Below are 16,200 nucleotides of genomic sequence, written 5' to 3' on the forward strand. Positions count from 1 at the left end.
AAAAAAAAAAAAAACAAAAAAAAAAAGATGGGTAGTCTGAAGTCCTCTCCTGTCCATCTCATCCTTACCTTGCCTGACTGCATGATCAAAAGTCCTATGTTGAGATATCCTGGCACAGTCGGTAGGTGTGCATGGTGCTCATCTCATGCTTGCATGCGGCTCTGCTGCTCTCTGGCCCAGGGGACAAGCACAGAGGCCAGGCACTATGCTTTCATGCCAGGCTGGGCCTGGCCATTATCTCCTTGACTAGAGTTTTCTTCACAGCCTAATGTATCTTAATGCTGGTAGAGTGCCTGAACCCTGTTTGTTTTGAGCGTGTATTCTTCTGTCAGCTTCTAAGAATAAAGGAAAATTTAAATTGTTTTGGTGCTACAAAGCCAAGCCCCAAGCAATCAGTGTGAGCACAGGTGGCAGTGTAACAGCTGCTGGTCTTGTTCTTCTCAAATCTTATTTTACAGTCTGTGAGGCAAAGACCTAGGGCACTTGCTGGCCTTTGGGGCTGGAGGAGCCTCCTCTTCTGGAAGCATTCCTGTCACCCTACCTGCTCTTGTGTGTCATTCTGACATCCCACGTGCTGAGCTAAAGCCAGCTACCTGCCTTTAATAATGCTGAAAGATCCACTTAGGGTTGTTTTTTCACATGTTTTGAGTGGTCTTAGATTGAGCCCTTGCCAGTTTTGCCATTCTGAAAAACTTTGGCTCTTGCTCTTCACTCCTAGGACAGATGATCTCCTAAGAGTGATGAAAGCCACTTCCTCTTTTCATTGGGTGCCCCCTTTCTCCAGCTCCTTTCTCTTTGCCCATAATATAAGCACAGGTGCTCCCTGTCACTCCCCATTGAGCCCTTGCTGCCCCAAATCATTTTTAACTCTTCTTCTGAGGCTTGATTGAGACCAGGGTCTTGGGCTGGCCTGTAGTCAGAGTCTCTTCCACTGTGCCTGGGAATCCGTGCAGAAAGCCCATTTCCAGTCTCTGGCCAAGTTGCCATTGGTGATGTCCTCTACCCTCAAGTGAGGGGCCTCCTCAGGCTGACCAGCTTCATCCCTGCCATTCCTGGGCAAGCCAGAGTATGAGTGTGCATGACCTACATAGCCTTTGTTGCTGGGCACCTCCCTTCTCAGTGTGACAGGTTACAACATTGCTTTATCCCCCAGACACCTAGGCCTGTGTCCCTTCTCCTGCAGGTGATCTCAGCTCTCCACTATGACCTACCTGTCTTACCAGCAGATTGGGCTTTTAAAATAGCTGAGGCTGGATGTGGTGGCGCATACCCGTAATCCCAGCATTTGGGAGGCTGAGGCAAGAGGATTACTTCAACGTCAAGGCCATCTTTGGCTACAGTGAATCCAAGGCCAGCCTGAACTATATAGCAAGACCCTGTCTCTAAATGAAATAATATAAATAAATAAAACAGCTGAATGTGTCCCTGTTTATTGAAACCTCTGAGCCCTTCTAGGGAAATGGCTGGTTCTTATTCGTTCTGTCACCACTCAGTACAGGGTTGCCTTACGAAGCGTTTATCCAGTGGCTGGGCGCCTCTTACCTGTCTCTGTCATCCTGGTGATGGGACTACGGGACACCTGCCTCATGGCACACAGTTAAGGAATGAATGCTGGTAACCTTGGGAGAAATGAGCCTTCTCAGCCTTATCCCGAATTAGCTTTGGGACAGGGAATGGACAGCTGGTTATGGTTGCATTCCTTCCCTTGCCCTCAGAAAGCCACACAGGGTAGAAAGGTGTACATCAGGCATGGGTTGACTCACAGTTTACCTTTGCTGGTCCTGTGTTTGTCCCATAGTTCATTGCCTGAGGCAAAGAACAAGAGCAGCTCAACTTTTGAGACCTGCCCAAGGCCAAGTGAAAAGCAAGAGGCAGAACCAGGGGAGCCGGATCCAGAGCAGAAGAGGAGCCGCGCTCGGGAGCGAAGGCGAGAGGGCCGCTCCAAAACCTTTGACTGGGCTGAGTTTCGCCCTATACAGCAGGCCCTGGCTCAGGAGAGGGCCAACACCATGGGGCACCTTAATGCTCGTGAGCCTGGGTACCCCGAGGTGGAGCCAGGTGAGCTAGAGCGGGAGCGTGCACGGAGGCGGGAAGAACGCCGCAAGCGCTTTGGTATGCTGGATGCTGTGGATGGACCAAACATCGAAGATGCCACCCTGTGCATGGAGGTGGACCGGAGCCCAGGGCTACCAATTGCTACCGACCTTAAGACACAAAACGTCCATGTGGAAATTGAGCAGCGGTGGCATCAGGTGGAGACCACCCCTCTCCGAGAGGAAAAGCAAGTGCCCATTGCCCCCTTGCACCTGTCCTGTGAGGATGGAAATGACCGGCTCTCTACACACGAACTGACCTCTCTGCTGGAGAAGGAGGTAATGCCAGGGCAGCTTCCTCTGCGTTAGCTTGTCCTGAGCACCAGCTGTGCTGGCTGCAGCCTGAAAGCTCAGCCACATAGTCCTCCCATCTGGGACACAGGTCCTCACAGTCAAAGTGAAGGCTGAGGTAGAACAGAGTACCAGATCAATAGGGAGTGGGTAATGAGCCTTTCTAGAATGGTGGATGCATGTAGACCTGTGGCCAGACACTAGGCTGCTGGGTTGTATAGGCCCCAGATAGTGGGCCTTATTCTACATGCTACAGCACATGAACTAGATTTTAAGCAGAAGGGTGTGTGCAGAGTTTGGGTTCTGCCTGCACAAGACAGCTCTGGGGGATACAGGCCAAAGCTGGAGGCAGAGGTAAACTCTGGTTTTTTGACAGTGGCCTCGGGACAGTCGCTTAGACCAGATGGGGTAGAGGACAGCATCGGGAGTCAAAGGCTGAGCCCCAGATGCTTCGGATATGAAATAGGACTGGTGTGCTACTATAGGGCAAGTGGTTAGAAGGAGTCTGGGTAAGTGCTGGGACCTGGAAAAGAGTTAGGTAGGCAGGACCCGCATTCACAGCTCATGGGTTCTTAATGAATTTGTGTCCCAACATCAGTTCTTAAGTGCCAGTTTGACATTACAAAACTCCACACCATGAAATTTCATTTAATGAACAAGATTATTAGAAATACTATAGGAGGTTGGAGGTGCAGCTCTATGGTAGAGTGTATGCATAGCATACACAGGGCCCTAAGTTCTACCCCAGTACTGCAAAACATGCATATGTGTGTGCCCACACATACACATGCACACACAAACACATATAGTGTGTCCTGTATCTATTCAGGAACCCATATTTGTTTTAAAAAATCCGAGATCTAATACACTGACTTCAAGCATTTTGGATAAATGGTACTTGGCCTGTGTAGTGTGCTCTGCTTGTTGTGAAATACCCTGTCACCTTCCCCTCAGGGATGCCCTTCAACAGAAAGCTTTGAATACATCCTTTTTGTACTAGGCAATAGATTAAAAAATCTAAATGGCATGCCTGTTTAGCTTACCTCATGCTTTACCTCTTTTTTCCTATTTTATATTAAATTTATGAGTCTGATAGTTATCACTACAATCAACACTTTGACTTTTCTAATACTATTAATAAAATAATAAAGACAGTGGAATAAAACAATTCAAATTCACATGGTTCTAAGCTGTCAAAATGGGCCAACAGCCTAAAGCCAAACACAAAATCATCAGTTTGTGTTTTGGAGAACAGTCTCTGGGAGCAGTCTTTAATGTGTCACAGTCATGGATCTCCCTGCTTCTCATAGTCCAACCTGGTAGTGCCTTGTCTACTCTACTGCACCCCAGCTCCCTGACCACCAGCCCCTGAGGGAGTAGGGCGTCTCAGCCTTACACACAGCTAAGCATCATGCAGGACCTAGGAAAAATGTAAGGAAGAGGTGGATGGGTGAATGAGTGAATCTTAAAGCTGTTGAAAGCAAGTTGAGTGTGAAATGGCTTACAGATTTCCACATCTTGTTTGAGGACTACAGGAAACCTTTTTGCAGACAGAGCTTTTTGTGGGATTCAAATCCATCATGCATACCTGATCAAATAGTTTCATTTGAGGCCACCGCAGGGCCTGGACTAAGGCCTACTTAGGGCCCCCCATTGGCCACAGTAGCCCCTGTGGAGATTAGCATGGCCTGTGTGACCATGCAGAGAGCCCCATTATACCCCCCACAAGGTGGTCTTCCTTCTGCAAATTTGCAAAGCCCTTACTTCTCAGAAATGAACTTCCCTCATGGGCATTGGAACTTGTATAGGGCCCTCACAATGGAACCATGAGCAGGTATAGAAGTTTGTGGACTACCTTAAGGGGAAGGACTAGACTATCCCTCAGCCCCCAGAGACAGGCAAATGTATCAATGTCGTTTATAGCTTGGGCTGGAAACTTCAGATACAGATCACCTCTGCACATTTGAAACATGGAGAGCCAAAAGTTCTGTGTTGGCAAAGGCATCATAATATGCTACATTTAGGAATCCCTCTGGGGGCCCATGCTATGCAGCTGCTTCTCTCTGTTATGTTTCTTAAGAGTTTTTCTTTTTACCAACAGCTGGAGCAGAGCCAGAAGGAAGCCTCGGACCTTTTGGAACAGAATCGGCTCTTGCAGGACCAGCTGAGGGTGGCACTGGGCCGTGAGCAGAGTGCCCGGGAGGGCTATGTGCTACAGGTAGGATGGGGCAGCAGCCAGGGGACTTGTGCACCTGGGGCTTCAGGGGGAAGGGTGCAGGCACGGCCCTCAGGTTAGGAATGTGCAAACCTGGCAGAGCTTGGCCTCAGCTCCTCTGCCCCAAGGACCAAGGCATTTAGTGTGCTGGAGGCTCTTTTTTGTTTGTTTGTTTTTTCTTCTACTCTGATGTTTTGAGGAATGTGCCTGAAAACCCCTACAACTAAAGGATTATAGGGGTGGGGGTTGGGGGTTGTAATGAAATCACTGTGCTGATCTCTCCTGTAGGCTTTAAATGTTACCAGTATATGGGCCAGGGATTTAGCTCAGTGGTTCCACCACCTGCCTCACAAGTGCAAGGTCCCGAGTTCCATCCCTGATACCAAAAAAACAAAAAAGAACCACAACAACAAAAAAAGTAGCCAGTATGTTTCTTAGGAACGCCATCCATCTGCATGCATTTCTCATTGTGTTCATAATAGCGAGATTGGGCCCATTGTATAAACTGGAGGAATTGAATCACACAGTGAGCCAGATACTGTGCATAGACAGCAGTAGGTTAATGGCAGAGCTAGAACTAGACCCTGCCTGAGCCCCTGTCTCATCCACACCTGCAGGTGGATGTACCTGTCACCACTGGCCTAGGAGTCTCCCACTTCTTACTTTCTGCCCTGGCTAATGTTTCAGTAGGATATGGCCAGCCAACCCACCACCAGCCCAACTTGGAGGGCAAATGAGTAAGGTGCATCCTGGGTCCTGAGCTGACACCCCCACCCCAGAATCCTTCTGCCGGGATTCTCTGCCCTCACCCTCTGTTCTGATCACAACCAGATCTGCAGCATGTGGCAGCCCTGATGTGGGTATGTCACAATGCAGGAGGTGCCCATGAACAAGGGAAAGCAAGCAGTAGATGTCACTGTCTTGCAGCATTCCAGGTCCCATGCTAGCTCCAGGACACAATGCAGACATGCTTCTGCCCTAGTGGAATTACTGTGCTTACAGGATTGACCACTAAGTGCTAAGGGAATAGTGGAGTGGGGTGCCAGAATATGGGACCTAAGCTTTAGCAAGGCTGAAAATGGGACATTGGCATAAGAGTCCTAGGTTTGAGTCCTGATCCTGTCACTGACCCCAGAAGCAGATGTACCTTGCCCTTGCATTGACAGCCTCCTGCCTGTGTACACTTAGGCCTGTTGATCCCCAAGAGCCCTTTGGCTCTCAGATACCCAGTCTCAGTAGTGAGTTGACTGACTCTTTCTAAACCTTTGTGTACTGAGGTGTCCTGGGCAGCAGGTGTCCTGGTAGTGCTCAGCTGCCCACTGACGGGAGCCTACCCGCCTTCCTGCCTGCCTTTCTCCCCGCTGTCTTCTGCTGTATGTGCCCTTGGCCTTCTCTCTTTCCCCCACATACCTCCATCTTCCTCCTCAGCCCCTTCCAGCAAACAAATTATGCTTAATTCAGACCCTTGGACCTGGAATCAAGCCTTGAAAGGCATCTACTTCCTTAATATCTAATTCTGGGAGCCTTTAGATCATCTATCTATACAGGCCCTTTTGGTTTGGGAGCATCTTTTGTAAGTGTTGGTTGGACCCTGTACTACAAGAACTGACCTCACATCAGGTGGTAAAGATACTGCCTACGGCTTTGCACATTGCTAACCTGGGAGCCTGCCTCTGCTAATATGGACCATTGATGTAGCCTGCACCAAAGGCTTGTTGAGCAGACCAGCCAGGCTGTTCTTTATAACTTCCTGCTGGGTCTAACAAGTCTGAGATCTAGAAGTCAGAAGGAGCAGGGCCTGGGGCTAAGGGTCACAAGGTTGACCCCAGGAACACTGGACTAACTGCTGGGAGGAGATTGCATGGTTTGGACATTGAGCTTGGATTTAACTGGAACTTTAACTGAGTGTCACATCTGTGGCTTCCCCACCAGTAGACCAAGAGGGAGCTGGGCAGGCCAGAGTCTAGGCCAGACTCTCCTCATTTGTGTTCATTCATGCTGTTTATTTTGCGTTACATTAGCTTTATTCTGCATGCCTTTCAGTTTGGGGAGTTTTCTTTGCTTTGTTCTGTTTTTTTGCATGCTTCGCTCCACAAAAGTTTGTTTTGTTGATTATTATGTTCACTCCATGGTTTTCGTTCCCCCTCATTTTGTCTTCTTATAGGTAGAGATTAGTTCTTCCTATCCCTGTGGAGGCCTGGTTATACTTTCCAAAGGAAAATGCTGTAGATGTTTCCTTACTGACATATCCTGAGCAGTTAACCTTCCTTCCTTCTCTTTCTTTTGGAAGGAAGTGGCATCACTTATCTGCACCTTGCGTCCTGTGCTTGTTTAGGATCTGTGGTCTAGAACTGTTTACTTTTTGTTTTGCAAAACAAACAGTTGCAGACACTGTGCTCTCCTGTCCCCCTGCTTCCCAGCACCCTCTTGTCCTTCAGTCTCCGTTTCGCTGCTCTGTGTATTCCATTATTCAGTTTTGTTTGGTTTATTTCTCTTAAAAACTGTTTGATTAGAACTGTTTTTTGATGTTATTGTCCATGTTTTCTGTTTACCTGGAAGCAGCCACTTAACAAAAATATTAAAATAATTCGTTGGATTTTTTTTTTTAATGGGAAAAAAAGTTGTACAAAGGATAAAAGCCATATTCACCACGGAACTTTTCTATGGTCCATCCTGGCCAGAGGTGTGACACTCAGAACGGGGAGGCCCGAGTGTTACTAACCAGTATTTCATCAATTTTTTTAAGACTGAAGTGGCTTCCTCCCCGTCGGGTGCCTGGCAGAGGCTCCATAAAGTCAATCAAGACCTCCAAAGTGAGCTGGAAGCCCAGTGCCAACGGCAGGAGCTGATCACACAGCAGATTCAGACCCTGAAACGTAGCTATGGGGAGGCGAAGGATGCAATCCGGCACCATGAGGCCGAGATCCGGAGCCTTCAGGCAAGGCTCAGCAATGCTGCTGCTGAGCTGGCCATCAAGGAGCAGGCGCTGGCCAAGCTCAAGGGCGAGCTGAAGCTGGAGCAGGACAGGGTTCGTGAACAGCTGGAGGAGCGACAGCACAGCGAGGCTGCCCTTAGTGGTCAGCTGAGGGTCAGCGAGCAAAAGCTTAAGAGTGCTGAGGCCCTGCTGCTGGAGAAGACACAGGAGCTTCGAGACTTGGAGACACAGCAGGCGCTGCAGCGAGACCGGCAGAAGGAGGTGCAGAGACTCCAGGAGCGCATTGCTGACCTCAGCCAGCAACTGGGTGCCAGCGAGCAGGCCCAGCGGCTAATGGAGGAGAAGCTGCAGAGGAACTATGCACTGCTGCTAGAGAGCTGTGAGGAGGAGAAGCAGGCACTGCTGCAAAACCTGAAGGAAGTGGAGGACAAGGCCATTGCCTATGAGGACCAGCTGCAGGGCCACGCACAGGAAGTGGAAGCCCTCCAGAAGGAGAAGCTCACTGCCAAGTGTGAAGGCAGTGAGCAAGTGCACCAACTGGAGGAGCAACTGGAAGCCCGGGAGGCCAGTATCTGCCAGCTTGCTGAGCACATGGAGAGCCTTCGCGATGAGCGAGACCTCATCAGACAGCGGTTCCAAGAGCTGATGGAGTGTGTGGCCGCTTCTGACGGGGACGTGGCTGAGCTTCGGGAGAAGCTGAGGGGAAGAGAGGCTGACTACCAGAGCTTAGAGCACTCACACCAGAGGGTCTCTGGCCAGCTGCAGAGCATGCGTACTCTTCTGAGAGAGAAGGAAGAAGAGCTGAAGCACATCAAGGAAGTACATGAGAGAGTTCTAGAAAAGAAAGATCAAGACCTCAGTGAGGCTTTGGTTAAAATGATTGCATTAGGGAGCAGCTTAGAGGAGACAGAAAATAAACTGCAGGCAAAGGAGGAGATTTTGAGGAAATTTGCAAATGAGTCTACAAAGAATTTGGAAGAATCACAGAGTACCCTAGAGGAAACTGAGGAAGATGGTGTTTCACTCTTGAGCCAGAAGCTACCAGCTGCTGGGGCAATTCCAGGATTACCACACACACAGCTGGAGGACGAGGATGTAGGAGCTGGCCTAGGGGAAGAATGTGACAACAGTCCCAGTAGAGAAGGGGGCACAGTCCCAAAGACCATGGAAGTTATGGACAGAGAGGGACATCTACAGAGCACAGTCAAGCCTGACCAGGGAACACCTGGTGTTAAAAGGCAAAGAATCCGATTCTCTACAATCCAGTGCCAAAGATACATACACCCTGAGGGGTCTGAGAAGACCTGGACCAGCAGTACATCTTCAGACACCAGCCAGGACCGGTCGCCCTCAGAGGAGAGCATGTCCTCTGAGGCTGCCCCCAGCATACTGCCCACAGCTGGAGACTCAGAGACATACCTTTCCATCATCCATTCCTTGGAGACCAAGCTATATGTCACAGAGGAAAAGCTCAAGGATGTGACCCTGAGGTTAGAGAGCCAGCAGGGCCAGAGCCAAGAGGCTCTACTTGCACTACACCACCAGTGGGCTGGCACCGAGGCACAGCTGCGAGAACAGCTCCGTACCAGCCTACTGCAGGCTGGCGCACTGGCTTCCCAGCTGGAACAGGAGAGACAGGAAAGGGCCACAAACATCGGGAACCGTGTTGGGGAGCTAGGAGACTTTCAGGCAAAAAACAGCCAGGCCCTGACATGCTTAGAAAACTGCCGAGAACAACTAAGGTCTCTGCCATGGGCCAGTCAGGACGAGCAAGACACATGTGCAGCCTCCCTGGCCAGTGTGGAAAGTGCACTCATAAGTGCCATCCAGGCCTTGCAGCCCTGGCCCGACCATGCAGACAGCACAGCCCAGGCAGTGGAGAACAGGGTGGCAGCCCCTCCACAACAGCCCTGCCAGCCTTCACTGAGTGAGGAGGAGCAAGTGAAGCTGCTTTCTGATCAGATAGCCCTGGAGGCCTCTCTGATCAACCAAATAGCAGACTCTCTTAAGAGCACAACCTCAGATGTGTCTCGTGTTCTCCATGAGATCACTCAGTCAGGAGAGTGGCTGCTGGAAGAAGGTGTTACTGTCTCTTCCAGGGCTTCAGCAGAGGCCTGGGCTAGGAAAGTGCTGGTGGACAGTGAATTCTGGAGCCAGGTCGAGTCTCTGAGCAAGCGCCTGGAAACACTGGGAGGAGAGACAGCCACCACATCAGGAGGCGGACAGCAACATGTACCCCAAAGCCTAGTTGACACCACATGGGTCCGGGCAGAGCTCAGTTTTGCCACACAGTCAGTGAGGGAGTCACTTCACCGTAGGCTGCAGACTGTTCAAGAGACCCTGCAAGGAACTCAGGCAGCCTTACAGCAGCACAAATGTGCACTGGGGGGAATCCTGGGCGCCTACCAAACCCCAGACTTTGAGAGAGTGATACAGCAGGTTTCAGAAGCCCTCAGGCATCCAGCAGGTGGTGAGGACAGTATGCACATATCCTGGAACCTGAGTCCAATGGAAAAAATGCTGAGTCCAGGCACGGCAGATGCCTCCCAGGAGCCCTTGCATGTCTCTCACCAGAGCCCCAGGGCCCTTGTTTCTATTCAAGAAGAGCTTGCCCAGCAGCTGAGAGAGAAGGCCAACATTCTAGAGGAGATCTCTGCTGCCTTGCCAGCTCTGCCACCTGCAGAGTCATTGAAGAATTGCCAAAAGCTTCTGCAGAAGTCCCAGAGTCTCTCGTACAATGCTTGTTTGGGAGGCCTTGGTCAGTATTCTTCATTGTTGGTTCAAGATGCAATCATTCAGGCTCAGGTGTGCTATGCAGCCTGTAGAATTCGATTGGAGTATGAAAAGGAACTCCAGGTTTATAAGGAATTTTGGCAGGCAAGGGGGACCTCCTGTCAGGAGCAGGCAAGAGCTGTTGGAGTACTGCAGGAAGAGTATGAAGAATTGCTCCGCAAGCAGAAGAGTGAGTATCTGGAGGTGATTGCCCTCATTGAAAGGGAAAATGCTGAACTCAAGGCCAAGATGAGCCAGTTGGACCATCAACAGAGGCATCTGGAAGAAGTGGAAAGCAAGCACAGTGAGAGCATGTTTGCTTTACAGGGCAGGTATGAGGAAGAGATCAGGTGTGTGGTGGAGCAGCTGAACCGCACGGAAAACACACTGCAGGCTGAGCGCAGCCAAGTCCTGAGCCAGCTGGATGCCTCAGTCAGAGACAAGCAGGACATGGAGCGACAGCACGTGCAGCAGATGCAAACACTGGAAGACAGGTTCCAGCTTAAGATCAAAGAGCTACAGGCCATCCATGAGGAAGAGCTGAGGGCCCTGCAGGAGCACTACTCGCAGAGCCTTCAGCACCTGAAGGAGACCCTCAGCCTTTGCCAGCAGCAGCACCCTGAGGCACTGCCCACCACCTGCCTCCACTGGCAGCCTGAGTCCGGAGCTGCTCTGTATCAGGCTTCCCCGAAGGCTGCTGTTGGGGAGGCTGACTCCATGACAGGGCTTCGGGAGCGCATCCAGGAGCTGGAAGCCCAGATGGACATCATGCGGGAGGAGCTAGGCCATAAGGAGCTGGAGGTTGACTCAGCCACACTGCGGGAGAAGTACCGGCAGGACTTTGAGAACCTCAAGGTCCTCAGTACTAATTTACTTTGTAAAGGCAATTCTTGATACGGAGGGGCAGGGGAAGGCAGGCTGTGGGGGCATCTGAGGCTCGTAGTGTAGCTGGGAGCTGGTTCTTGGCTCTTAGCTGTCGTACGGGCATTATCAAGGTAACATTCTGCTACCCAGAGGGGCAGCAGAGCTTGTTGGCTGTGGTGTGGTCTCGTCACCCATCCAGGAAGCCCAGCAGAAGGAAGTCAGTATCCCTGTGGGAGAGGAGAATACCTCTTCCCCTCCTCTCTGCCCTTACAGCGGCCCCTGTCCTGCCTTTTCCCTTTCTCATTGCCCCCAACCTGAGGCATTGCCCAGGACCATCTCACACTCTGGAAGGGCAATCACCTTCTGAGCGACCTACAAGAACAGAGTTGAATTTTGTGTCAAAAGCCCCTTTCCTTTCCCAGCTCCCTGTAAGGACCCAGCTTGAGTCAGCATTGGTCTAAGAAGGGCTTTTCTCTAGAGATGGCTTCCATCTGCTTCCACCCATTTCCCATTCTGCCTCATAGGCCCTGGCCCACAGAAGTAGCATCCCAGCCCACTCAGGGTGAAATGAGAACAGTCCACCTCTCTAGCCACCCTCCTTATGACTTCACACTGCATCATGCATGTAGCTAGATCATCTTAGGGACTCACCATCCCTTAGACTCAAGATTGCCCTAGTGGCTATCCCTTCATTTTCCTCCCCGTCTAGTAGGTCATGTGCATGTCAGCTTCAGTTGGACTGATACTTGCTATCTTGCCACACACTGTCACAGTGCTGTTCAGCAGGACACCTGAGGCTGTTTCCCAGTACCTTAGCCCTCTAGGGCTGAAAGAGAAAGGAAGATATACTTGGTCCACAATTGCTGCTTTGCTTCTGTGATGACACAACCGTGCCCAGAGACAAATGGGTGTTGGCAGTAAGCACCTTCTCAGGCAGCTAAGAGGCCATTTCTCACTATTCTTTTTCCATTTAGTTCAGATCTTTTAAAAAACCAATGTAAATTGTGAGAGTTTCAGTGGCTGTTTTCCCAGAGTGAATGTTTGATGACCCCGTGGTTAGTTCACTAAGCACAGCTTCTGATGGGTCTTGGTGCACATTTAAAAGTAAATGGCATAGACCTTGGCTTTGACCCCACATCCACTTACTTCCTAGTATCCTTTTCTACACATGCCTGTGGGGAGACCCCAGGCCACACTTACAGGCACCTGCTTTCTCTTTGCATCTGTAAGAGCTTCCTCTATGGAGAGGCTGTTCCAGCCCTGAATGAGTCAGCCCACTGTGCATGGGTTAGCCTTAGTGATATACCTGCAGATCACAAAACATCAAAACAATTGTGCCAAATCCAGGGATGCTCAGATGCAGGTGAAACAGGTTGGAAGGACCATCGGGCTTGGACATCTCCTCTGTGCTGCTCAAGCCCCACTGTATGATACCCCCATCCTGTGTCTGAGAGCTTCAGCTCCTGTGTGTCATCCTTATCAGTCGAGGCTTGCAGAATTTATAACCACAACCACACAGCTTTTGGAGAACCTGTCTGGTGTTAGTTACTTTATGCAGACTTCTGTCTTGGCAGGGAGATTGGAGGTCTGGCCTGACAGCGCCCCCTTTGACACTCACAGGCCAGAATCCCTACTGGCTGCCACAGTTCTGTATCATAGTCATCACCAAAGATTACTGTCAGTGTCTTGGCATCACTAGCCACAACTCTGTGTCAGATACTTTGAATTTTTTTGATCCCAGGGATGTTTGACCTAAAAATTATGATTTGTTTTAGATTAATTTTTATATGTAATTTAGCAAGGAAGCAACTGGATTTTTAAAGATACTTCACTGTTTCTATTAGAATCTTGACCCTTGTCTTCATATATTCCCAAGCCCTCAAATCAAAATATTATTTATAAGAGGACTGGGAATGTGTTGCTCAGTGGTAGAGCATGTGCCTACCATATACAAGGCCCTGGGTTCTGTCCCAAGTACCAGAGAGGGTGGGGGTTAGGGTGAGCATTCTTAATCTGGAAATCTCAGAGTCCATGATGTTCCAGAATCTGAAATTTTTTGAGTGCCAACATGATGCTACAAGTGGAAAATTACCTTTCTTCATGTGACAGATCATAGAATACAAGAGCTCTAAATTATCGTATAAATTCAGGCTGTGTATAAGGCATATGTGAAACATTTATGAAATGATTTCATGTCTAGACTTAGATCCCATCCCTAAAATAGATACAGATGCATAGAGATATATATCTTATTTATGCAAATATGTCAAAATCTAAATCCAGACTTAGGATAACTTCTGATCCAAGCATTTAGATAAGCCTCTGGTTATGTGTGTTGACTGAGAAGCCATGTATGGACCAATCGGGGGGAATATGCTCAGCAGTGGGGCCTGAGGTCCCAGCCCTCGCACACTATCTGCAGACCTGGGCTGAGACCTGACATGTGTGCAGCCCTATTGCAGTGTGAAGACTGGGAGAGGGCCCAGGAGAAAGGCATTTTGTAGAGTTCAGCAATGGTATAGTATGCCCTGTTAGTGAAGAGCAGTAATTAAGGCCTTTACTTCTTTAGCAAGTAAGTTACAGTGAGGTCCAGCATATAGCTAGAAGTTAGAAAATACTGACAGAAGGTTCAGGAAGGCCCTTTAAGGGTTGCAGGACTCAGAAAGATACAAAGCATGGTTATTTGATTCTTAGTATCATTTCTTAAATCCACAGGCAGAAAGATTAGACAGTTAGCATAGGATCAGAGCTGCTGGGGGAATCCCTGCACACTTGTACTTGAATATTATAACTGGGATATTCTCCCAGTTTTTAAAAATCAGCCCTGATCCCCTGCCCTGAAGTGGCTCTTACCAGGGGTTTAGACAGAAAGTATGGCTCTATGCTCAAAGTAGCTGCATGTTCCTAACACTCGAAGCTGTAGCTGTAAGGCCTGCTTAGTAGTCATAGAAGCTCTAACAGGCCAGGCCTGGGTTTCCTGTGTAGCTATGTGGGATTATTTGATCACTTTATGGGCACATAGGTGTCTTGCCAGGTTATAACACGGCCCATCTGTTAGGCATGTTATTAAGGTAGTGGAGGCCCTCATTGATTAGTGCTCCTCCATATTCTCACCAAAGACAGGAAGTAAGGAGACGAAGGGCAGCAGGAAGAGATTCTGTGCCCTGTTCTTACTCCCTTGGTGGACACCTGAGCTGTCTATGGCCAGCATAAAGCTGCCAGCCAGCTAGTAACAGAGACAGGCTCCATGCCTCCAGAAATGGGCTCTGTGTTCCCCCACCCATAGAGGATGAGTAGGAGCCTCCCAGATAGGTTACCCCACATCTCACAATGACCTCGGCTCCCTGCAGCTGACAGATCTATCATCCCTGTTTGTGGCAGCACCGAGTACATCTCACATCACTTCACTGCCGGCACAAGTGTTCTGTTCCCATCCTTGCTGGTGACACCACACAGGCCCAGGTCTGGCTAGTTTAAATTCCACCGCACACTCTTTGCACCCACAATACCAGCCTTTCCTATGAAGAATTAGGATTCAGATCAGCCACAGAAAACTTTGTGGTAAAACACTCTGCAAGTGCCCATTGTAGTGCCATTGGGCCTCCACACAGCCTCAGGAGCCTGCTCTCCACTCAGGCTTATTTCCAGACAGGTGCAATGAATATAGGTTACCACTGGGTCTGGACAGGCAGAGTTCCTGCTGATTCTTTACACAGGATCCCCAGCTCAGAGGCCCAGAGAGAAACCCAGCATGCCTCTTTTGCTTCTGCAGGCCACATGTGAGCGGGGCTTTGCTGCAATGGAGGAGACGCACCAGAAGAAGATTGAAGACCTTCAGAGGCAGCACCAGAGGGAGCTAGAGAAGCTTCGGGAAGAAAAGGACCGCCTCCTGGCTGAGGAGACTGCTGCCACTATCTCAGGTGGGGCTGGACCTGACGGTGGCAGGTGGTCTACTCCCTAGGCTGGTCCTACAACTCAAAAAAGTGATTGGCTTTTCACTGCCTTTTGGCTGAGATTTAAGCTTCATTTTCAAGAGAGTAGTTTGGCACTTCTGAGAAAAAGGCTGGTTTGAGAATCCTTTGAGAACCTCCAGAGAGCCAGTGTATGGGGTTTGAGGACACTGTTATGCCAGCTCCCAGAGGGCCCATTCCCACCTCATCAGCCCTCTGACATTGTCAGCATGGGACGCCTCCAAGCCAGGGCATGAAGGTGCCTCAGCTCCTTCCCAGTGAAAAAATTTTGTCCTAGACCCCTAAGCAAGTACATCCAATCATCTGGGGCTCTTATGTACCTAAGCACTTTATGGTGGCTTTTATTTTAGTGTCAAGGAAAGCTGCTTATTTTATAAACTCATACTTGAATTTAACACTGACATTTATCTAATCAGTTTTAGTTCTTTCTAACACTAAAAATAATACACCTTTATTCCCTGTGGGAGGTGCATGGTTTGGGGGTTCCACATCCACCTTGAAAGGTTTTTATGAGGCCAGTCTGTTAGTCCCACTGCAGATGGATTCAGCATCAGCAGTGAGAAAATGTTGAGCCTTCCTGTCTGCCTTGGCCTGACAGAGAGGCAATGGCATGGTGGGGAGGGCCCCATCAGCTGTATGGCCCTATTTTCTTGGTATTGAGGGCCACGTCCTGCCCGTAGCCATTGAAGCCATGAAGAACGCCCACCGGGAGGAGATGGAACGTGAACTGGAGAAAAGCCAGCGGTCTCAAATCAGCAGCATCAACTCCGACATTGAAGCCCTGAGGCGGCAGTACCTGTGAGTCCCCTCACCCCACTGTCTGTGAGCCTCAGGGCTGGTCCCAGAGGAGGCCACGGTCTTGAGTGCATCCCAGATCCTTTTCCTCTGCAGTGGTGAAGCTGCCCTGCCAAGGGCTTCTTGTGTTAAAGCAGATCTCTAAAGTGCAAAGAAAAAGTCACCACATATGAAAATTTTAAATTCTTACTGCCCAGGGCTTGCAGTAGAGGCTTTTTTTTTTTTTTTTTTTTTTTCTTCCGGGTTTTATCTTTGGGTTTTGAA

General features: G+C 49.6%; 1 protein-coding gene across 1 annotated transcript in view; it reads left to right on the top strand.

The window, feature by feature from the left end:
• Mprip (myosin phosphatase Rho interacting protein) overlaps window positions 1–16,200 on the top strand; it is a 215,543-nt gene that overhangs the window by 185,666 nt on the left and 13,677 nt on the right. The window contains exons 14-18 of the mRNA XM_010637397.3: window positions 1,799–2,372; window positions 4,486–4,602; window positions 7,346–11,161; window positions 14,943–15,090; window positions 15,822–15,939. Coding sequence (XP_010635699.2) covers window positions 1,799–2,372; window positions 4,486–4,602; window positions 7,346–11,161; window positions 14,943–15,090; window positions 15,822–15,939 — 4,773 coding nt within the window. The remainder of the gene's footprint in view (window positions 1–1,798; window positions 2,373–4,485; window positions 4,603–7,345; window positions 11,162–14,942; window positions 15,091–15,821; window positions 15,940–16,200) is intronic.

This window comes from Fukomys damarensis, unplaced genomic scaffold (assembly GCF_012274545.1).
Source record: "Fukomys damarensis isolate Sample0158 unplaced genomic scaffold, DMR_v1.0_HiC HiC_scaffold_23, whole genome shotgun sequence".
Taxonomy (NCBI): Eukaryota; Metazoa; Chordata; class Mammalia; order Rodentia; family Bathyergidae; genus Fukomys; species Fukomys damarensis.